The sequence below is a fragment of the Rhinoderma darwinii genome, chromosome 9 (assembly GCF_050947455.1).
Source record: "Rhinoderma darwinii isolate aRhiDar2 chromosome 9, aRhiDar2.hap1, whole genome shotgun sequence".
NCBI lineage: Eukaryota > Metazoa > Chordata > Amphibia > Anura > Rhinodermatidae > Rhinoderma > Rhinoderma darwinii.
In genome coordinates this window covers 85,642,100-85,665,707 of record NC_134695.1, presented here as the reverse complement: position 1 = coordinate 85,665,707, position 23,608 = coordinate 85,642,100, and the positions used below count along the sequence as shown (strand labels likewise).

The 23,608-nt window shown below is 40.3% G+C and overlaps 1 protein-coding gene and 1 long non-coding RNA gene across 7 annotated transcripts in view; one reads left to right on the top strand and one right to left on the bottom strand.

Moving 5' to 3' along the window:
• Window positions 1-23,608, top strand: part of LOC142661121 (uncharacterized) — a 109,770-nt gene that overhangs the window by 46,453 nt on the left and 39,709 nt on the right. The window contains exon 2 of the long non-coding RNA XR_012850646.1: window positions 13,821-13,906. This is a non-coding gene — a long non-coding RNA (uncharacterized LOC142661121). The remainder of the gene's footprint in view (window positions 1-13,820; window positions 13,907-23,608) is intronic.
• TSHZ3 (teashirt zinc finger homeobox 3) overlaps window positions 13,992-23,608 on the bottom strand; it is a 265,339-nt gene continuing 255,722 nt past the window's right edge. For 3 of the 6 annotated variants that reach the window (XM_075838396.1, XM_075838397.1, XM_075838394.1), the window contains one exon: window positions 13,992-18,843. In XM_075838396.1, coding sequence (XP_075694511.1) covers window positions 15,653-18,843 — 3,191 coding nt within the window. In that variant the 3' untranslated portion in view covers window positions 13,992-15,652. The remainder of the gene's footprint in view (window positions 18,844-23,608) is intronic. The other 3 variants (XR_012850642.1, XR_012850641.1, XR_012850644.1) reach the window with 1 other exon arrangement.

Below are 23,608 nucleotides of genomic sequence, written 5' to 3'. Positions count from 1 at the left end.
GTATATTTTATTCTTTATGTAAAGGACGTCCTTGTAGCTTCAAAATAATTTGCAATCCATAACTGCTGTCTCAAGTTCTCTGCCTGGACTCTGGGTGTCTTAGAAGTCTAGATCTGTTATTTTGCAAGCTGCATTAAGAACATTTCTATAGGATGAAGAAAAAAATCTGCAATGTACACTCTTCGTCGTTCCCAACATGGCCATTGTTTTCACTCACATCATCCCTTCTCTACTGTGTCACTGCTTATATATTCACGTGTCTGACCAAGTCACTAAAATCTGCTGTTAGACGCAGCATTAACCCTACCAGCTCTGATGTCGTTAGTGGTGATTAGAGCCGTCCCGGCACGTCCGGCACTGGCGGGGTTAACGGCACTGTCAAAACAAGCCTTCAGACCCATTTGATTGGGATGGGGACTTATCACACTGTCACCAACTCACTTTTCATTAGGCTGTTGCTCTCTGTTAGACTAGCCATGCAGAAGGACTCAAACACATGCACAAATTAAATCGACATCCAAATTCAACCAATATACAAAGCAATTTAAATGATATTCATTAGAGCGATGACAAGTCCTGATGAGGCTTTCAGGAGCCGAGTCCTTCAGCTTTATCCGACTTTGGCTCATGGTCACTGAGGCAGAACTGCAGCGACTGTACCTCTGGTTTTAAAGATTTCAAGTGTCCATGACTGTGACTTGTTCAGTCAATACCCAATATCCGGTCAAGAAGAAGCCCCAACAATTCTGTCATATTTATAGGGTTAACTATTGTCTGTTATGACCCCCGGATTCCTCCGGGACACCCCCTCTTCTTCCTTACATTTTACTAATCCAGCAATTAAGCAGGATTTCAGTTTCAAGTGATTTTCTCTCTTGGCTAAAAAGGTCACTAATTTACTGTTATGGTTGCTATAAATGTGTCCCCAGTTTCCTGCAGCATAAAATAGATCTGCCATATTACAAAGTAAGTGAAATTACAGATTTTACTAGACTAATTTTAATGGTGGAAAAAAATAGCCCTTTTTTTTTTTTTAAGAATAATAATCTCCATTCCTGTTCATGCCATTATTCTCTCAAAGTAGTTCTGCATCTGTTACTTGGAAATTCCTCTCCTCTCTCTGTGATCCAGCCCATTATGTCATGGAGCTAGCCGATCTTTTAACCTTTCCAAATAGAAGAGGGGGTTCACAAAGTATTCTATAGTCATATGTGGAAAAAGAAGCATTAGTAGGTGCACTGGTATCTAGCATGTCATTTCTCAAGGGGATATTCATTGTGATCATACGAAGTATATATCTAAATATCAGTGCGATATCTCCACCTGCCAATTCCTCGGTTCAGCCCTCTAAAAACGGAAATAACCCTCGCGGGGGAAAAAAAAGCAACATGACCTTTCAGTGGGAGACGGAAATAAATGCAGCGGTGGGTTATGACGCGTTTTTTGTCAAAAAGCGCTCACGGTTTTTTCCTTTGCCTGTTGAAGAAAGAGGTAAAAAAACGCGTCAAAAACCGCGTGTGGTACAAAACCACTTAAAAAAAACTGGAGCTGATTTTTCCAGGCAGAATTTTCTTCGTCCAAAAAACTCAGTGTTGACCTTCTCTCCTGTGGATTTTATAAGTCCTCTTTGCACTGTGGTTGTAAAAATAACTGTAAGAACCATATACAGTGATGGTATAAACCATACAACCATGCGTTTTTCAATAAACATTAACTACATAGACGTGAACTGCAATATTTAATATCTTTATTATATTTGTTGCTGACTGGAAACAGTCATCAAGCAGGCTAGCCGCTGCTTAAAGATCTCATTATAGCTTGTGTGAATACCCCGAGCAGCTGACCTCATTAACATATACATACATGATACACGCAATACTTAAAAAGAGTAAATGATCAGTCAACAGCAACCGCTTCACTTTTAATAGTTCTCATCTCTTTTGAAGCAGTTGATGGACTAAAGGAGATCTGGGTAAGGCTATGTTCACACGCTTAGCAAAAAACGTCTGTAAATACAGAGATGTTTTCAAGCGAAAACAGCTCCTGATTTTCAGACATTTTTTAGTCAGTTGCGTTTTTCACGGCCATTTTTGGAGCTGTTTTCCTATAGAGTCTATGAAAACCGGCTCCAAAAACGGCTGAAGAAGTGACATGCACTACTTTTTCGCGGCCGTTTTGAAAAATAGCCACGTAAAAAACACCCCGTCGGATTCTACTCCAGGAGAAGAGCCTGCCGTCTGTGTCCATTTATGGACGGTGATGTCATTGGCTTCTCCTGGTGTGGAATCCTCGGTCATAGCGTCTGCAACGCTGTGGACAGGGATGCCGCTTCAGGTGTTTCCCCTGATGTCACTGTCCATATATGGACAGAGAAATCTAGAGGAGCGATCCAGGAGCGGAATCCCCGGTCACACGGGAATGCCGCTCCTTCAGGGAACTACAGTGCGCTAGTAGTTAGCCGAGCAGGGAGATACCTCCCTGCTCTGCTATAGTGCCGTCGCTACCGCTGTAGCAGCCGCAGCGGCTGCTAGTGGCGCCGTCGCCCTCATACCTGGTGTTGCCTCTAGCAGCTGCTATGGCTGCTACAGCGGTAGCGACGCCACTGAGTAAAGAAGCGCCTGGGCGGAAAGGCGACTGCTGAGTCACCGGGCCTGGGCGCTTCTGAAACAATCAGGGGAAGGGAGCTAGCGTAGCGCCCCCTTCCACCTGCTGGAGTGATTGCGCCCTGTCGCACACCCCTAAGGCCGGCCCTGTGTATCAGTATCAGCACAGTAAATCTGGATTGAGTCTGCATTTGGCAGCAGCCGCTCTGCGGAGAACTTTATATTAGGGGGAATTGTTATGTTCGTATTTCCTATATTCTACAGAGTACCAAAGCTACATTATTCAATACCCTCATTAATCCTACAGCTCATAACTAAATATCCCTGTGTATCCCAACTATCATGCCAGTCATTATTAGATCTTCTCCTCGACAATATTTGTAGTGAGCCCCACATCTCCTGGCAGCACCCTGCAGAACCGACAAGCGTTTATTTCTGAAAAAAGGACTAAATGTTGCATGTACGGTGCATTTCATGTACACATCCTGCCCATCACAACACAGGAGGTGTCTGCACCATGAGTTCTACTAATTGAAAAACTGGCTATGCCCTCCCTGGCGTTTAATGCTCGCATCGGTTTATCTACATTTCTAAGCTTCGGCCTATTGATTTCTCTTCATTTAAGATTTTCATCTTGCCTGTATCCCGGAGCGGATCACCAACTTGTAAATTAGTTAAACTGCACATTTATCAAAATGTTATTTTGAGATACTGTATAGCAATGAATGTTGTATGAGAGACTTGAGGCTGAGGGGCATCACTGGTAGCATGGGCACACGTATTACATGTTCAACTATTTTTTCCCCTCTGTACAATCCTGTGCGTTGTTTATTCAGGCTGCTGAGAACTGCAACAGGCAATGAGGGAATATCACCAAGAAAAAACATATGTACATCTCCGAGCATTGAGAAAATGGTGGTTTTATCTCACTAGGACAATGTCAATTTTATGGTTGCAAAGTCTAATTCTCCTCGTGTATCGCTGGTTTATCCTCGCGGCAGTTATCCATGTTGATGGGTCATTCAGGAGATCCATACACCTTATATAACAGCGAGAGTCCTAAATTATCAGGGTGCTGATCCCCACTGTGTGATGAAACTGTGTAAGATTATTACAACCTTGATCCTGCTACTATTATTAGTAATATGATGTTTATAGCCCTTTTGAAGGGATTAAAAAAAAAAAATCCCTTTCCATATGTTCTACTAGTGTATATCGACAATACAGAGGGGGGGGTCCTTGCTGTGACAGACTCGAAACGTCTGAGTATTAGGCTATGGTCACACAGGGCAGATACGCTGCATAAAAGTAAACAGTGTATCCGCCCTGGACGCCGCAGGGAATTCTGGCCCAAAAAAACGCACCAAATTGTGGTGACGTTTTTTTAGGCCGGAATATTCGCTGCAGAAAACCGCACGTAGCCATCTGCTATTTGTTGTGGGTTTTACCTCCCTATTTAATTCAATTGGGAAAACCCACAACAGAAAAGCAATTCCGCAACATAAATTGACATGCTGCGGATTAAAAAAAACACAGGTCAATTTATGTTTTTTTCGGTGGGTTTTTACAGTGTGTGGATGAGATTTGTTGAAATCTCATCCACATTGCTGCTCCTGTATTACGCTGCAGATTTCTGCAATGAAATCCGCAATATTTACGCTACGTCTGAACTTACCCATACATGGACTATTCATCTGAATAGCCACTATGTAATACTACATTTCTCCAGCAGTAGCCACTGTAGGGGACATGTTTGGCTGGCCACGGCTTCCCTTGGCACAATTAACTATTTGTCCAGTGTGCCAGGAGCCGGAGTAATCGGCTAAACACTGTGGTGACGCTAATCAGAAATGGGTTGTCTCTGATGATACAACCCCTTTAAGACTTATACATCAACTCGCAGACAAACGTGTATATCGTTGGTTGTTGCATTCAGCTCCATATGCCTGTGACTGGCACATCTCGCCTTCTTATGTATCAGTTCAACACAATGGTAAAGCTTTAGGCCACAATAAAAATGTTTGATGCGTAGTCTTAGACTCATAGACACTTATCAGAACTGTCTAACAGAAAAACTGGTCTTTCTGCCCATAGCAACCAATCAGAGGTCAGCTTTTTATTATTTAACCATTTAGTGACCTGCCTATTGTGGGCCTTACTGACCAAGCAATTTATTTAGTTTTTTCATTGTCGCATTCCAAGAACCATAACTTTTTTATTTTTCTGTCGACATATCCAAATGCAGGCTTGTTTTTTTGCGGGAAGAGTTATATTTTTTATGACACCTTTTTGGCATACCTATAATGTAAGGAGTAACTTTAATTACCATTTTTTGGTGGGAAATGTGAAAAAAACTAACCCTGCAATTCTGTCATTCTGCCTCAGGCATTCACTGATGGCAAACCTGGGCCTTTGTTAGGCCCTCGGCTACCATAGAAACCCATCGGAGTCACTTTGTTTTAAAATCACTTAGGATGCAGTGGTCGCTATTGACCGCGGCATCTAAGGGATTAAACTGCCAGGATTAGAGGTTCCTCCAGTCTTGGCCGTTAGAGCAGGAGTCCGCTGTCATTAGATTGCCAGGCCCCCACTCTACCCAGCACGGTCGTAAAAAGGCATCGCTGTGGAAAAAGGCCCCTTAATGACTGCCAGAACACCGTTTTACGGCGATAATTAAAGAGGTTTTCCCATCAGGGACACTTATGACCTATCCACAGAATATGCCATAAATGTCAGATAGATGCGGATGTCACCCCTGGGACCTGCACTTATCTCTAGAACGGGGCCCCCTGCCCCCCGTTCTGTGTTGTGGCTGAAGCGTGTGATTTCCGACCATGAAGAAACAGCGTAGCTCGCTGAGCTACGTTGTTTCCGTAAGTCCCATAGTAGTGAATGGCCGTTACAGAAGCAGCGTAGCATGCTCACACGCTTCAGCCGCAACACAGATCGGCAGAACCGGGTTTAGGGGGCCCAGAGGTGGGACCCGCATCTATCTCACATTTATGACATATCCTGTGGATAAGTCATAAATGTCCCTGATGGGAAAACCCCTTTAAGGCGTTAAACTGCTTTGGAAAAATAAAAGCTGCGCTGTAATTGGTTGCTATAGCCAGTTTATTGTTAGACAGTTTTGGTAAATAGGGCCCTCGGTAATCTGCCGTATGGCACGTTTGGGTGGCATCGTATTCTCCAATAAAAATAATGCTTCTAAGACAGAATAACTATGTCCTACAGTATGTATTGGTGAATGCTACATTTTTTATTAGATAAAATGAGAGAACCTGTGTGATTCTGTAAGAAACCAGAGGTACACAATACAGTATGGTACAGGTATGTATGACATTTTATGGGTCCGGTATTATTTGGGTCTCATGCATACTGCTATGTTATGGATCTGTATTGTTCGGATCAGTACCAGCGCCCTTAGCTTACTATGGGTCCACTCCTTACCTCTGATTTTATACAGAGGAGCAAGTAGTTGTTTTTCTTACAGATTCCGTCTTGTTGAATCTTCCAATCCCTGAATAATTAGTATTTACTGGATAAACTGGAGCCTTACATGGAGTATCTACAGGTCCCTAATACATACTGTACACAGTCCATGCACACCGCATTGCATGTGCCCTAACAACATATTACTGAAAAAAAAATCAACCAAAACACAGACCCTAGCGGCTTCTGTGTGCTGTCCTTTTTATTTTTTTTGCGGACCCATACACTAGAATGGGTGAGACAGACCACAAAAATGGACAAGAATAGGACCTGTTCTGTAATTTGTACACACGAATCTACAAAAATACGGATTTGTGCATGGAAATAGTTCAGTATGCTATCTGAAAAAAGAAAAAAAAGAAGAAAACGGATAGGACACTGAAAAAAACAACGGGCGTGAGCCCTTATGTGATAATTGCTCAGTTCACAGGGTCTTTAGATAAGCAATCCATCAGAGGACTGAGAAAGTCAATGATTTTATTATACTATAAGACTATATTCACATGCAGTAGTTGGGATGCGGTTAAAAACGGCATCAAAACTGGATTTAGAAAAATGCAAACCGGTCTACCGCAAACTGTCATGATTTTCATAGGTGAAGCATATAAGAATAAATGTATTTCACTTGTGGACAACCGCGCAGTCTATTACCACATCCAAAACCGCAACGCAACCATTACGTGTAAATAAGCTCCAACTACGCTGGTGATTTGTTTCTTGTTTTGGGTTGTAATGATTCCAGATGAAGTAACTTTGTATCTTTCATCTCTACATTATCACACAATGTAATCGATTGTCTGACAATTTCTACTTACATGATTACATCTGCTCTCACTTCCCAATTACACATTTGAGTCCTGTGGCTCTGCTGATAATAAAGGCGCGTGGATACGGCATGTGTCATTTCATGTGTGTTCTTCTGTAGAGCTTCAGTACTGATCATGTTTTACATAATGAACCAGTGACTGTAGAAATGTCTTTTGAATATGTTTCTTGGATCTTATGCGGCCTGTATACAGTCAGCTATCGTCACCGGAGCCAAGGGTGGGGGCAAGAAATGAATGGACGATTTGGTCATCACTGGTATAAACAAATTGCAAAATACCTGGCAGGGTTAGTGCTTTCAACAGTGCAAAAGGTATTGGCAGCCGTCACATGACTTCATTCTCTAAGTATGGGGGTCTTCTGAGTTTCATTATCCCAGGTTGTGTGATCAGAGTTGCTGGTAATCTACAGTACTTCAGTTGGTGAATTACAGTAAAGCAGGCCACACGGGAGTTTCAATGAGACATCGGCCCGTCCTCAGTAAGCCTGCTGTTCTGCAAGTATGGCCAGGTGCTGATCTGTGATTTTCTATGAGAACAGGATGGAAACATCCACATCAATGGGAGATTTACTGCAGGGAGAGATGACCGCCACTTCCAAGAATGATGGGTTCCTTCCATGACTCTTGTGGCCAGTTTAAAGGGCAAGTCCAGCTTTGAACATTATGTTTTTAGGTCCAAAATTCTGTGCTGATTAAATAGATCTTTATATTGGTTGGGGCCGTTTTCTGTTAGAGCTCAAAATCCTTCTGCTCTTCACAGAGTTTAAGGGATTCCAGGTTTTTACCATCAATGTGTGATCAGTAGAGGCCCAACTGCTGGTATCCCCACTGATCACTAGAGTTTTTTTTTAGACACAGCGCCATTCTCATCCATGCACTGTCTTGTACTGCAGCTCAGTGGCATCAATACTTAAAAAGTACAAGACCTATTTAAATGAGGAAGGGAAGTTCACTGCAGCCAACGTGGAAATTTGTCTATGAGAAGAAAAGCAGAGGATTCGGAGCTCCGATCTCTATAAAGATATATCAAGAAATCTGCACAGAATATTTGACCTGAAAACAAAATACTATTCTAAATTGAAGGTGCTCTTTAACCCTTTCCTTGGAATGAGATTCCTGGCTGGAAGGCTCCTCCGAATCCAAGGACTTGATACGTACTTGCTATTAATGGCTCTAATTTAGGCTAGGTCGCAGCTAGAGCTTTCAAACAAGACCTGGATCGCAGCTAGAGCTGCAACCTCGCCTAAGTTATTGCAGGTTGAAGTGGGAGCTGTATTATATACTTGTAGCTCCCACATAAGTCTGTGTGGAGGAGAGGGGCCAGCGGGGGATGTGCAGGGAGAGAAGATGTAATTAGTCATCCTCCTTCTGTCCCTTTAACGCTTTAGATTAAGTTTAAGAATTTACTATTTTTATTGGGGTTAGGCTGTGTTCATATAGTGCAGTACATTTTTTTATTTTCTTGCCACGATTTTCACTGAATTTTGGCAAAATAGAGATGTTTTGCAGCAAAAAAAAAAAACTTTGAACGTGACGTGTGAACACAGCCTTAGAGTTTGTATAAGGGGATGGAAAATATTATACCTATAAATTCCCAAACTTGATTTGCCTGCAAAATTGGTTGGTGCATTTCTGTGGTTTTGGCGTTAAACACATGCATCGGTTAACGTAGACGTGTGGTATGTATGAACTCCTCACATCCTTCAGTTCTATGTTTGCATAAGGGGTCTGCTTGAGTGTGCATTATAGTCCAAAATAAGAATTTTCAGGCAATTTTTGATAATAATCCCAGTTTGATACAAAGTTGCGTGAAGGTGTTTGTGTGTATAAATTATTAAGCTGAATTTTTATACAGTGTGCTGTATGCGCTCAGATAATGTAGACTTTGGTAGCATAGAAGCTGTTTGCCATGTGCAGTATATATTTTGAACACCTTTGTGATGATGGTCAAATATTGCATGGCCTCCGTTTCTGCATTTTTGAGAGCACATGCTCTTGCTGATGTAGACGTATGTGGTATAGATTAATTTTGCACACCTTAACCTATCATTTTTACATTGTTTTCATGTGTAAACCTCTGCTTGTATGAGAGTTTTAGGCTGAAACGCATTTTATAATGCATTTTTAAAAACATAATTCCTGTTTGTCACAAACTTACGTGAAGGTGGACACATGACTGCCAACAGCAAGTCAAGACAACTGGAATTATCAGGGTATCTTCTTTCAGGAAATATATAGGGTTTGGGGGTGCACTCACTTTTTAAGCTGTATAATCCCTGTATTTTATAAATTGCAACTTTTTTTTAATTTCCAGATTAAAACCAGATTTTTTTAATTATTTTTTAATTCTGGTAATTTTATGAAGATATGTGAATATAGACATAGGCATAAATGCTAAGTATTGTACAGTATGAACTCTGGTCATATTGATATTTTATTTTTAGGATGTGTGGTATATCACATTTTCTGCTTGGGCGGCGCTTTTAACCACTATATACATTTTTATGTATTTTTTTTATACAATATTGCACGACGGTGCATGTGAATAAAGTGTATGTAAATATATAACGATGGCTTAGTATGATATTTTATTTTGTAATTTTTAGGTTTTATTTGTGTATATCAAAAGCGTAAAAAAATTGTCTTGCCTACCAAAGGTGGAAAAAAAAAACTGGCAGTGAAAGGGTCAGGCTGGGTTCACACGACCTATTTTCAGACGTAAACGAGGCATATTATGCCTCGTTTTACGTCTGAAAATAGGGCTACAATACGTCGGCAAGCATCTGCCCATTCATTTGAATGGGTTTGCCGACATACTGTGCCGACGAGCTGTCATTTACGCGTCGTTGTTTGACAGCTGTCAAACGACGACGCGTAAATTGACTGCCTCGGCAAAGAAGTGCAGGGCACTTCTTTGCAACGTAATTTGAGCCGTTCTTCATTGAAGTCAATGAAGAGCAGCTCAAGATTACAGGCGTCAAAGACGCCTCGCATAATACGAGGAGCAGCATTTACGTCTGAAACGACGCAGCTGTTTTCTCCTGAAAACAGTCTGTCTTTTCAGACGTAAAAGCCTCTCATCGTGTGCACATAACCTCAAGTGTTATGCCCCAATTCGATTGGTACAAATGCATCCTCGTGCATTTGCGTGCCAAGTTCTAACAACCAGTAAGGTCTTATGCACATGACTGTATTGGAAACACCTATCACATGCATCCTGGATTTAGCAGTAAAGGTACGTAATGGGGCCTCGCTTACTGTCTCATAAAAAATATGGTAAGATTTTTTTTTAAATAGTCTGCATAAAAATAAATCACCCTGAGATGCTGGTTATGCTACAGCTGCGTAGGTGAAAACTCAGAGAGCCTTCTACATGGAGCTATATACACCCCACATTACTGTCCTGTATTATGGGCAATGTGCATGAGGTCAAAGAGTTTGGAGAATGTCCTGCTTATATTGATGAATATCAAGTACATGTGTGAACGTACGCCAGTTGCTGCATCAGCATGTGAAATCCAGGTGAGACTACGGGAGCTCCCTGCATACACTGCCGGTGACAGACCAGGGAGGAGGTTTTCTCATACACTTCTAGGCTGGGGTTACACAAGGAACAGCTTCGGACTGATTTTAGCAGCTGACATTTTGAGTCCAGTTACTGGTTGTTTTTTTTTCTTTGTGGGCACCTGCAGCAAGATAAACTTATAACCACTCAGAACCCATTTTATTACCAATATAATAATTCATTGTCTTCATTTTTTCTTCCACTTGCAGACTTATCCGGCAGTTTTGTGCTGACTTTAAGTATTTTAATACATAAGCGGAAGGAACAGATGTGCGTCGGAGGGTAGGGGGGATAAGACTTGATATTTTGAAGATGGTGTTTTACAAAAAAACATATATAAGACAATCTAATGAATGTATGTACTGGGGGATCATTTTGAAGTTATAAAATAGTAACAATTAAAATTCTACCTAACATTTTGTATTTACGTGACCTGTGTGAAATGACAATTATCATTATTTCAGGGGGCAATCCCACGGTTCGGTTTTGCCACGCGGCTGAAAAATGCATGTGTTTTTACTGTGATTTGCTGCATTTTTGCAGTTAGCATGGGAAATCGTGGCAAATTGCGGTAACAACGCATGCGTTTTTTGAGTGCAGTTTTCGGCCGTGATACAAAACAGCACCGTGTGAATACATCCTTATGTAGTATTTGTCAATTTCATTACATGTGTGAGTAAACATTTTGTTTCAGTTTACCTTTTTAAGAGTGTCAGGTATTCTAGTGAAACAATGGTGTGAAGATGTAAGCTTCAAATCATACTGGTGGTTCTCCACACCAAAACGTGGGAAGCAATCCAAGAAGAAGGGTAACTGCCCTAAATGAAAAGTTATTCCGATTTGCCATCTTCCCTTTGCTGGAATTAATTTAGGGGGAAAAAAAAGAAAAACTATGATGTGTATGTGTGTGTGTGTATATATATATATATATATATATATATATATACATACATACATACATAGTTTTTCTTTTTTAAATATATATATGTATTTATATACATATAAAGCCACCTACGCACAGAGTTTGGCAGCGTTTTCTTGCCGTTTATATATTATTATTTTTTTGCGGGGGCTAAAACACTGCAGCCAGATGTTAATTAAAAGGATATAATATTAGCCACATACACCACGTTTTGGTTTGTGGCAAAATCGGGTTCAGTGGTGTTTCAATAAAATTGTAGCATTCTCTAGACATGGCGTTTTTCTCCAAAAACAATATTTTCTAAGATCTCTCATTTTTTGCCCACTAGCCTCTGAACCCCTGAAGGTGCGGCAGTCAGTGAAACGTGCAGGGGAGGCAGTATATGTGGTTTTAAATATCAGAATCTCATTTTTTACATATGTGCTGGTTAGTGTACAGCTATCCAGGACAAGTAAAAAAAAGAAAATGACCAAAAAGATTTCAAGTATCCAGCAAATGAGCGACATTTGACAGAGCACGCTGAAACAATGTTATTCAATAGAAATATAAGATCTTAAGACAAATAGTTAGCTTGTCTGTAGAAACGATATTAGTCACTACATTAAGGCCACATTCACACGAGCGTGGGAAACCTCGGATGTGAAAACTGCAGTTTTTCTCATCTGAGCTGCACCCGTGCGGGACGCGTTATCACAGATCCCCCATAGACTAGACTCTATGGAGGGATGCATCAAATGCAAGAAAATAGGACATGTCGTATTTTTTCACTGACCCTTTACACGCTCTGTTGAAATACATGTGTTCATGTGACGACCGTTGTTTTAACGGCACTGAAACGGATAACTTAGGGCTCATTCAGACGAGTGTATAACACTTAGCTAGATGGAAGCTTTGATTTTTATCTTCTTGTACCTAATGCTCAAGTGATTTTGCTATTCAATGGTAAAATGAAAGTTACATTTAAGGCTTTGTGTGGCATTTTTATTTTTTTTATAACGCAAAAAGAAACCTCTAAAAAAAACTTGTTTTTGACTAAAATGGTACATGCTTTTTTTAATGGTGTTTTACTACCTGCAATTAGGTGGCATTTTTCACATTGCAAATCGTGTGATTAAAGGATTTGTTTGGAAAGAATGCCACACACGTCTATGGGACAAAAACCCAACTGAATGATGAAAAAAGGGCCAAGTCCAGGCTTGCTGCGAATTAAAAAAACAACAATAATAATGATCCCAAAAAAAAGGCAAGACAGAATAAATAAAAAAACGCACTGTTTGTGGTGCGATTAATAATTTCCTATTCGCTTCAAACTAACACCTGGCTGCAGCGTTTTTTTTTGTTACAAAAAATGCTTCGCCTGAAGCCACCCAGGCTGTGTTCACACAGAGTTTTTTGCAGGAGGAAAATTCCTCCTGCAAAAACTGCTCCAGTAGGTTTTTGCACAGTGGTTTGACAAAAACTCGTCAAAACACTCGTCAAGGTTTTTTTTTCCCTCTTTCTGACTAATTGAAATGAGGTTTTGGAGGCGGAAACCGCCTCAAGATGGGTCATGACGCTTCTTTTTACCGCGACACGTTTTTTTTACTCGCGGTAAAAAAACTCGTCCAACTCCCATTGAAATCAATGGGAGGCATTTTCGGGCGGTTTTTGAGGAGTTTTTTTTGCGCGGTTTCCGCATCAAAAAACTCTGTGTGAACAGGGCCTTAGGCCCCCATAACACACAAAAAAAAAGGTTGCGTTTTAAACGGCATCAAAAAACACTAGTGTTTTTCAAATGTAGCAGGCGTTTTTAGTGTTGTTTTGGTAAAGAGCCAAAGGGGTTTATTTGTTTATAGGGCAATTAGAAAATATAGTAAAAATGTATTTACCCCGCACTTATTAGTTTTGGGTTCACACAGAGTTTTTTGCAGGCGGAAGAATTTGCTCTGCCTGCACACCGATTTTCACTCGCGGCCATTGAGCGCCGCGGGCAAAAAACGCAGCGAAATATGCTTTCTCTGCCTCCCATTGATGTCAATGGGAGGTCAGAGACGTAAACGCCCGAAGATAGGACATGTCGCTTCTTTTTCCCGCTAGACAGTTTTTCAGCTCGCGGGAAAAAAACCGCCTCCGCCTCCCATTGAAATCAATGGGAGGCATTTTCGGCCCTTTTTTTTGAAGCGTTTTACAAGTAAAAAACGTGTGAAAAAACTCAGTGTGAACTGGCCCTTAAAGAGGACAACCACTTTGTAGTTGGGGATATTTTTCCATAGGCTTCTCAATAGAACTTCACGAACACCTGAAAAAACCACTGACCCTAAAAATACTTCAAACTGCAGACATTTTTTACATGCATCTTACACCGCAGAACAAAATCCTTGTGTGAAGGAGGCCTAACGTCTACATTTTTTACAGTGATTTCTTCTCCTCCAGGTAGATGAAGGGATTGACCTGCTCTCCAGCCATCAACACAGAATATAATTGTAAAGCCCTCGTTAGCCAGAGACATAATTGTGGACGTGAGTAAAGATTATATAGCAAAGGAAAAAAAAGACAATTTTTTTAATGCTGTTGTAGAAAAAAAAAGGTTATATGAAGAAGAATCATATAATGATATTTCATTGTCAACAACAGAAAAAAGGACACAGAGTGCATTACGGTGTCTGTGCTGTTTACATGCCAATATTGTATACACATTTTCCTTGTATGGTGTCAGCTGTCAGTTATTTCTGCAAATTAACTGCCAAAAATGGAGAAGAACAGAATCACTTAGTGAGTTGGTAACCACGGGTTACCTTTCATATGCTTTAAGATAAAGCGGCAGAATGGGATCTTGGGAAGATAATTAGACAAAACAAAACAGAAAAAAACTTACAAAAATGAAATAAAAAGTCATTCTACAACCCGGGGTGCTCATAAATAAGTAAAAGAGGTTATATTACAGAATGCCTCTTCATGTTGTAAGCAAAGTTTTCTAGTACAAACAGTTTTTATTTTATTTTTCCATTTTAAAGCATTAGCAATTCTCAGGAGATACAGTACACTTTATTTTTTTTAAATTATCCAAATACTTTTTTTTAACCCTTTGAGCACTGAGAATGGATAGAATATATTTTTTCACTTTAATAAATAAAATAAAAAGTTTTGTGCAAATATAAAAAAAATAGCAGTGCCGATTACGTATTCCTGTGGTTCGTGACTTCAATTATTATTGGCAACAAATGATATTACATTGCTAATAAATATGTATAATTTAAACATGAACTTTTAACAATATAGATGTATAGTAAAACAATCATCATTTTTGTTTTAAAATAATAGTTTTTTGAATATTTTATAAAGACTATTTGTCGTATGCTTTGAATAATTTACACCATTTGGGTGGAAAAAAAAAAAAATTAAGAAAGAAAACCTCTCTCACTGCCAGAAACAGCAATTATTTTTTGCTGGCATTTAAAAGGTTGTTTAAAAAAGAAATTTACACTATACATAGGCACAGCTTATGTTAAAGGGCATACTGCATTGACTATTTTAAAACACAGAATTGCGGGTTGTTCCAGGGTGGGTGGAAGGAGGACCAGTTTGGGGCTTTTGTTGATAACATCAATCACAATTTCCAAAATGCAAGTCTGTACACTATATACAATTTTATGTTAAGCCTTTCCAAGCATAAGGGGTCAGTTGCGCATTGCACTGCGATGCGTTCGAGGTCCCAGGGAATAGTCATTTCGGGATGATAAAAAAAAAAAAAGACTGCAGTTGTAGAATTGAACCATGAAGTGGATGTGAGCCAGTAGTTTTTATTTAGAAAATAAATAATAAAAAGGTGTCCTTCCCCACAATTAACGTAAACGTGTTCCCAAGTACTCAGAGGGCTAAAGGTCATATGCTGAAAAATACTAGCACACAGGTCAAATGAAAAATAGTGTACCAGATTTAGATATAAATGCTTAATGAAACTGTCCTGGTAATTCATGCAGTCCGGCGCACAGCTATTTCGATTTACACAAGTCCCAAACACTTACCATGGCATTATAACCTTCGTGTGTTACCTGTAACAACAGCTGATTATGCACCTCTATTAAACACTGTACAGTTTTACAAAAAACAGTTCGCACCCCCAGAGATCGAGAGAGAGACCCTCCGGAGACCAAATAGGAACGTGTGCCGAGCATTGTAGCTTTAAGGCTTTTTCCTGACCGTTTTCCTCAAAGCAAATTATAGTCATTTTAACATAAAATAAAAAAATGTAAAAAAAGCAAATACTACTGCTTTTCTAGCTCTGACACATACAGAAGGTGGTCTTCTGGAGACTTCCCATGTGTTTTACTCAAATGAAGTTTCACAGCGTGCTTGCTCGCAAATGTCCTGTTGCAAAGCTTACACTGATAAGAAGTTCCAGTCTCTTCTTCTGGGGAGGATGCCACCAGCTTTTCAGATGGGGATTTTATTTGTGCTATCTGACTGTGTATCTGTTCACTAGAAAGTTTAGACAAGTCCCTTATCCTAAAACCTAGATGTGATTCAAGGTGACTGATATATGTTGAGGGTGTCCTGATTTGCGAGGCGCAGTCATTACAAAAGAACACTGGATGTCCAGTGTCCAAGTTCTTGAGGAACTTCGTCCCACCTGTCCTTCGTAGCTGGTATTTCACATTGGCGAGCCAGTGACTAATTGTGGTCATTGAGAGTCCTGTAAACCTGGAAATGTGCATTCTTTCTTGAGGGCTCAAGTCTGACATGACATATTTCCCTTCAGACGTCAGTCGCAAACTAGCTGCAAACTGGGCTTGTAGGATAAGCAAATGTTGTGGGTTCCAGTTGGACTGCCGCCCTTTCCTTTTCTGAGCTGGTGTGTTTTCTTCCGGTTCCTCTATTGTGGTACCGTCAATGTCAGATTTTTCAGATATACTGGTAGGTGTAGAAGATTTTGATGTGTGGCTCTCTGTCAGGTTCTTGAGCATATCAGATATATCTGACAAGGCATTCTCGCGCAGCGGTGAATTTGACATGAATGACACGACTGCAGATGTCTTTGCTGTTGTCACTGTAGATGAAGAAGATGCAGAAGATGTCGATGTGGGTGACAAAAGCGCTGAAGCCAAAGAGCAGTTTTTGTCACTCTTTCCTTTCGTCAAATCTATGGGCTGGTCATTGTTGACATGATAAAAATAACGGTCTGTTAAGTGGTCTGTTTTTTTGGCTTGGATAGGTGGGGTCGCAATTGCAGCTTTTTCAGCCAAGCTGTTACTCATTTTAAATAACATGCTCATGGGATCCAGAGCCGGGAGAGAGGGCTTAGCTGCCTTGCCAAGGTGAATGTTCATAACAGACTGCAATGCACTTAATGGATTAACAAACGGTTGTTCTGGAGGGTGATCTGTTATTATAGCGGTGCTGCTACTTAAGCTGCCTATTATTGACTTGACGTGGTCCTTGCCATTTTCTACTGGCTCTAGAGTCGAGCTTTCCTTGCAGTTGTCTTTTAGTGAAACTGGACTGTTTTGCTGGCTTTTAAACACAACTTCATTCAGAACATCACTTTTTGGAGGATCACTGATCTCGCTGCCACTTGGAGACGGTGTTGCCCTTTTAACTGGTGAATATTTCCCCTCTGGCTCTTTCATTTTTTCTTCCACTTTCGCTACTTTTTCTGTCACCTTCTTGACTAATTCTTCCATGGCATGAAAGTTAGTTTTTGACACAGGGGAGGTCTGACTGCCTGGCGGTGAAACCAGTGGCTGATTTTTGGTAGGTGACATGATATCATTATTACCATACATTGGTTTTAACGAAGTACTTTTCCCTGAGGAGCCTAGTGATAACTTCATCATGTTGGGGAGCTGGTAGGCAGCATGGATGCTTGGGTAGCCCCCCCAACTTGGAGTGCCATTCTGAGCTTTATTAATGGCAGATGTTACAGTATTTTCTAAAGACTTGAGGATATCTAACCCTCCTTTGGGGCTTTCTTCCAAATCATTTTCAGTTAGGTAATGGTATTTTGACGAGACGTTAAACTTTTCTTCTTCTTCGCTTGACTTCTCCTTTTCTTTGATTTTATCATCTGGGATAACTTTATCAACTTCTTTTTTTATTTCTAGAGTCAGTTTTGGTGAAAGACAAGCATTATTATTTGCAGGAGGCGTAAATGTGGTGGCTGCTAATGGTACAGACTGCACCTTTTCATCCAGTAAAGTGATTGGTGCAGCGGGGGCTTCCATGACAGGTTTTCCTTTCTTGAGCGCTGAATTGGTCACTTTTATAAAATGTCCTGTGACCATCATGTGGGCAGTGAGTTCTTGTAATGTGTCGTGTGAGCTGCCACATTCCATGCACTTAAGTATCTGGGATTTCCTAGCTTCAAAATGCCAAGCATAACTGGCCCCGTTCTGATGCCCATATCGGTTATTTGGTGTAATATATGGGTTTGAATTCTTTTGCAAAGTTTCATTCGCTTCTGAAATGGTTGGTTTTGGTGTCCCGCCTCTCGAATCAGGAGAACTTGGAAGATCAAGTTCTAGAGAGAGCTTTTTTCTAGAAGCTGGGATCATTTTTGCTGTTACAGGGGTAACAGGTTCTTTAAGAGGCACTTTTTGGTAGTGTTTTGTTTTAATCATGTGAACACTTAGATCCTGAAGAGATTCAAATGAATGACCACAGTACATGCACTTTAACACTTTTTGTGCATCTTCTTTTCCTTCCATTTCAAGTAATGAACGTTTACGTGGCTTTGACCAACGTTTTGGGTTATTGTTATCTGTTTCGTGGTTATCATCTCTGTAATGTCCGGTTTCATTCATGTGAACGGTCAGTTCTACTAGAGTATCGTACGCTGCGCTACAGTCTTTGCAACGGAACTTACTGGCACCTGTGAAGATGGAACCGTAGAGTTTACTGCTCTGTCGGTACAATTGGACAGTGCTGAAGAGGCTTGGCTCGGGTAGGACTCTGCTATGAGATACATGCTGTAATGTTTTAGCAATGGCTGTCTGGTGCCAGTCAAAACTTCCACTTCCACAGCTGCTACTACTGCTACTGCTGCTGCTACTACTGGCATTGTTCTTTTCTGGAGTTGACTGGTGAAGATTTAAGCTGAGGCTGGACCAGTAAGAATTTGAAAGGAAATTATTGTAGACCGCTTTCATCTGCTCTAAGCTGTCTGACACATTGGAGTCCTCCAAAGGAGCCAACATCTCTTTGCTCTCCTCTTCGTTTTTGATGGAGATACTTTCAAAGTCAGCCATGCGGTCACTGGTCTCACTGACGTGAGATTCGCTGTCCATCTCATGACTGGAGAATTCACCGGCAGGAGAGGGCTGGTAGCTGGGAGAGTTATTTGTGAATTCCTTATCAGGACATACATATTTTGCAGATGGCTCGCCTTCAACGATAGAGTCCTCGGCTTCAGCATCGTCTTCAACCAGCGCGGCTGCCTTCAACTCATCCGGGACATACGCTGCAAAATTGTAAGGAAAAAACATGTTAGAGAAGACTGTGACCTCATAAAATATCAATAACTTAATTTCTATTTTACAGAAGAAAAAAAAAGCAAGTACATTTACATCTAATAATAAATAGTTAAACTGTAGTGTTTCTTCTCAGAGAAAAATAGCTAAAGGAGAAAAAAAATCTCTTCAAACGTAATTTGCCACCTTATTCTTCTCAAGGGGCAACAGCTTGAAATTAAAACTAAATTTGAAATTAATGAAGCACATTCTAGAGGTGGCATTCATTTCTAAAGTAATAAATTACTTGTATCAACCTTAGAGACAGCAGTTCCTGTCTGTCAATTAATATGTCTTATGCTTTTTCTACCCCTAATGCATTTCTTGACAGACAGTTTCACAATTTAAATTAAGTACACATTTTTTTACCCACAACGTTTCTGATCCTCAACCTTTAATAAACATAAAGTAGAGAACTATCAATATGATTCCGACAATGAAAGAAATTTACATCAATTACAATAAATTAAAAAATGATTTAGATTTTGTATGTGTCTTTGGTGTATAAAGAAAATGGCTTAAAAGCTTATAATCACTTTTAAGTAATGTAGGTGCAGATCCTGTGCCGCTAATTCATTTTCATTAACCCCTTAGTCTTTAAATAGCCCGTCTCCCAGTGAATTCTGGGTAAAACTTTTCTTGTTATAAAAAGCATTATTATCCCTGCTGTAATTAGTGTAAGGGTGAATATATTTCCTCATAATCACAGAGGATTGTATTACAATTATATCACAACTGGAAACACCTAAACTTTATTTCTTCTTCCCACTTTGCGGTAGAATTTCTTACTAATGTGGATTTTTTAATGTTGAATATTAGATTTTGACATAAGAGAATTTGAATGTTGTTATAATCCAATCTTCTGGCTTTGTGTCCCCCCTTTAACATTTAGTGACATTTGATGGCATATGCCCAGTATGAGAACCACAGTGTTGTTCTATATGGCCTTTTGGCTGCCAGCTTTAAAACCTTTCATTTGTGTCACTTAGGCCTGCGTGTCACAGCGGGGAGTCAAGTTCATGTGCTATAGAGGATGTACTGTAATTTCAGAGTAATGCAGTCATGAGGTTAGATGGACCAATCACACTTATAAAAAATAAAAAAACCCGCCAGCCACTTTACATCAGAAAGCAATAGGTCAGCTGTTCCATGTCTCTGTTCTACGAGAATGCAATAATGAAACGTTTAGTACGACGGGAAAAAAGTAAGTTACATTCTGCAAATAATAGCGTACATCTGACTCATGTAACTTTATTTGTAATAAGGATAGGAGCATAGTCTGTCCACTATAAGCCTGGGTTCACACGACCTATTTTCAGGCAAAGAGGCGTATTATGCCTCGATTTACGCCTGAAAATAGGGCTACAATACGTCGGCAAACATCTGCCCATTCATTTGAATGGGTTTGCCGACGTATTGTGCAGACGGCCTGTCATTTACGCGTCGTCGTTTGACAGCTGTCAAACGACGACGCGTAAATTGACTGCCTCGGCAAAGAAGTGCAGGACACTTCTTTGCAATGTAATTTGAGCCGTTCTTCATTGAACTCAATGAAGAACAGCTCAAGATTTACGAGCGTCACAGACGCCTCGCATAATACGAGGAGGAGCATTTACGGCTGAAACGAGGCAGCTGGTTTCTCCTGAAAACAGTCATTTCAGCCGTAAAAGCCTGCTAGCGTGTGCACATACCCTTAGTTTGCTCTATGCTCAGCGTGCATTGTTTTTGGTTGTTACATATGTAATAGGACAACACTAAAGTATTGTTAACAGTAGGTCATTTAAAGACGCAGAATAGCTGGCAGGATCTTTGCCGCCTCCTGAAACCACAGATCGGATAAATCATCAACCTACAAATGATAAATTCCTGGAGAGGAGGAGGGAATGGAAGAGATCAGACATGTAACCTCTCCGCAGGGACTGCCTGGTACTTCCTGGGTGATTTTCCTTTGTGATTAAGATGAGGCTTGTCATTCCTCCGTGTATCATAACTAGTTCACTATGGTCTATTACGACACAAATTTATTCAAACCTACAAGAATCCGTCCCTCCTTGTGTCACAAAGGCTACTGACACCTTTGTGCAGTTTTTTTTTTTTGTATGAGGAACTATATAATGTGAACTGCAGAATATATGGGGGGGGGGGGGTTTCTCGGAAAAAAACGCAGATACAAATGAACAGGATTGTAGAAAGACAAGTGGCGAGATGTTTAAAACAATTTATTTCTACTCTTGTATATTATTATTGTTTTTATTTTCTTTGGGGGGAGCAAGAAAAGCAAATATGATCCCATTCCCGCACCAGGTGATCAGATCTGTGAACTGGATAGAATAGACAGATATGCAGTGAGATTCTCAACAGGTGCACAACCCCCCCCCCCCCCCCGACCCCTCTACTGGCCCTTGTGTCTGACGTTGTGGTAAGGATCAAGTGCACTTCAGAAATAATCCATAGATAGAGATGTCTGGCTGATGACCATAATAACCGAGACTTTTGGATTGGCTGGCAGGCTGTATCCTTTTACGACAGTCATGTCTAGGACAACATGAAAAAGAGGCCTGAAATGATACCACAGGGGCGTTAAGCGTATTTTGCCATGTAATATGTAAACATATCACATACATCCCATCTATATACAACACTACAAAGCCTGGATGTTCTTGTGTGATGTAATGAATGCTATCCAATATGGCCATCCAAGGGAAGGACTGATCAGATGCTTAAGAGTGCACTGTGGTATATGCGAAGAAAGAAGTAACGTGAGTATATACCAGTCATGCCAAATTTTTGAATTTTGAGTTAAAAAATTATTTTTTTTTACAGACATTCATTATGATGTTAATATTTACAAACTTTTCACATTCAAGAAGTTAAATGTGTATTTTAAAGTCCCTTTTATCCATGCACGGAATATCCACTTTGCAGAAAGGAGACCGTTGTCAGGAGACTTTCCTTACAGGACCCTCAGCGTGACTTGTATTAATGAAGTTAATTGAATTTACGATCAATAATGGTTAATTATTGCAATTTGACATTGAAAGATAAATGGCTGCAGGACAGAGAAACGTCTTGGTATGTGGGTCCTCAAACACATTAGACTGTAAGAGGGATCACACGGCCGTCCATTGATCCAGGTACAAGACGATCGACCTGATAGCTCTGATGAATGCACACGTTCCTCAGCTACAAGTACATGTTCTACTAAACTGGTCTAACCCTTGTCACCAGCCAGATCTATATCAACTATACCCTACAAATCTATGGAGAATAGATTAGAGAAATGATGCAGAAAAAAGAAATGCTTCAATAAAGGTGAACTTTTATTATACAGAGTATTAATGTAACACTGCGTAATGAGACTTTATGAATCAATCTGGATTAAGGAGAATCTGTCACAGCCGGGAACTACATTAAAAAATAAAGTACTCTAAGGCCGGGACTGCGAAGCTTCTAATGCCGGCATGGGATGTGGAGAATCGGATCTCCGGACCTTTATCCATGCCAAATAACCATTTAGGTCATTCGTGTCTGCTGTCAACCACTTGCTTCACTTCCCCTCTGGGGACGTTTCTGAATGATGGACGTCATGTAGGAATACTATAAGAGTGTCATAAACGTATAGTGTAGGTAAAGTCTCCATACCAAGGCCACTGTATTGTTGATATGTATGTAGAAACTGTTAAATGGGTTGTCCAGGATTAGAAAAACATGGCTGCTTTTTTCTAAAAACATTGTGTGGTATTGCAGGTCAGCTCCATTCACTGCAATGGAGTAGAGATGCTATACCAGACACTGTTTTGGAAGAAGGCAGCCATGTTTTTCTGATCCTGGGCGACCCCTTTAGGAAATAACCCATTATAGGTAGACATAACACAGTGTTTGGTAGAGACCTAAGGAATCAGATTTGTCAAGATGATGTCCCTTTAAATTGGGTTATTTAGATTTTATTTTCCATTAAAACAAAATGACTCAGGGATTGCTCAGAATATCTTACTGATTCATAGTTATATTTTCACCATCTGTAATAAATTGCGAATAGTCAGCTGGGACTTTAGATCCCTAGAGGTTGTGCAATGAGTACAGTGTTATAAATAAGAAGTTTGGGGGTTGATGTCTTGGGGTTGGTTGTGAGTGATATATGCCCATCTGGAAAAATCACTTGCAACAGCTTTACAAGTGAGAGCGAACATTATCGCCTGCACTCCCGTTATTATATACCAATAACTGAACACAAGATGACTGATAGATTCCACATTGTGAAACACAAGAGCTGGGGGGCCCATGACAGTATAACGTGTCTCATTTGTAATATGGCGGCTCCCAGTAACTTTATGTCATTGTAATCTCTTGAGTTCCACAATTCGGCAGCACGAGAGAGAGCAAACTAGGTTTATCCAAGGTCTTTTGGCTGAACTAAAGCCACAGGATTTTATTAGTGTCACTTTAAATTTCCTCACTTGTCATTACTTTATAAAGTAGAGTTTTATGCCGGGAAGCAGTGAGCGTCCATGTTTAAATACTGGGTAATTAATCAAAGTGTATTAAGTGTCATTTTTATGGTTGTGATGTGGGACTTTGATTTGGATGGTCCAGACCAAACAAAAACAGTATTGTACCCCACAAATCGATACTGCTGGGAAGCATAAATTTATGCAGCAGACTGAGATTTCAGTGATCCTGTGTTATTTTCCCGGTCTGTACGGACCAGGGGGCACT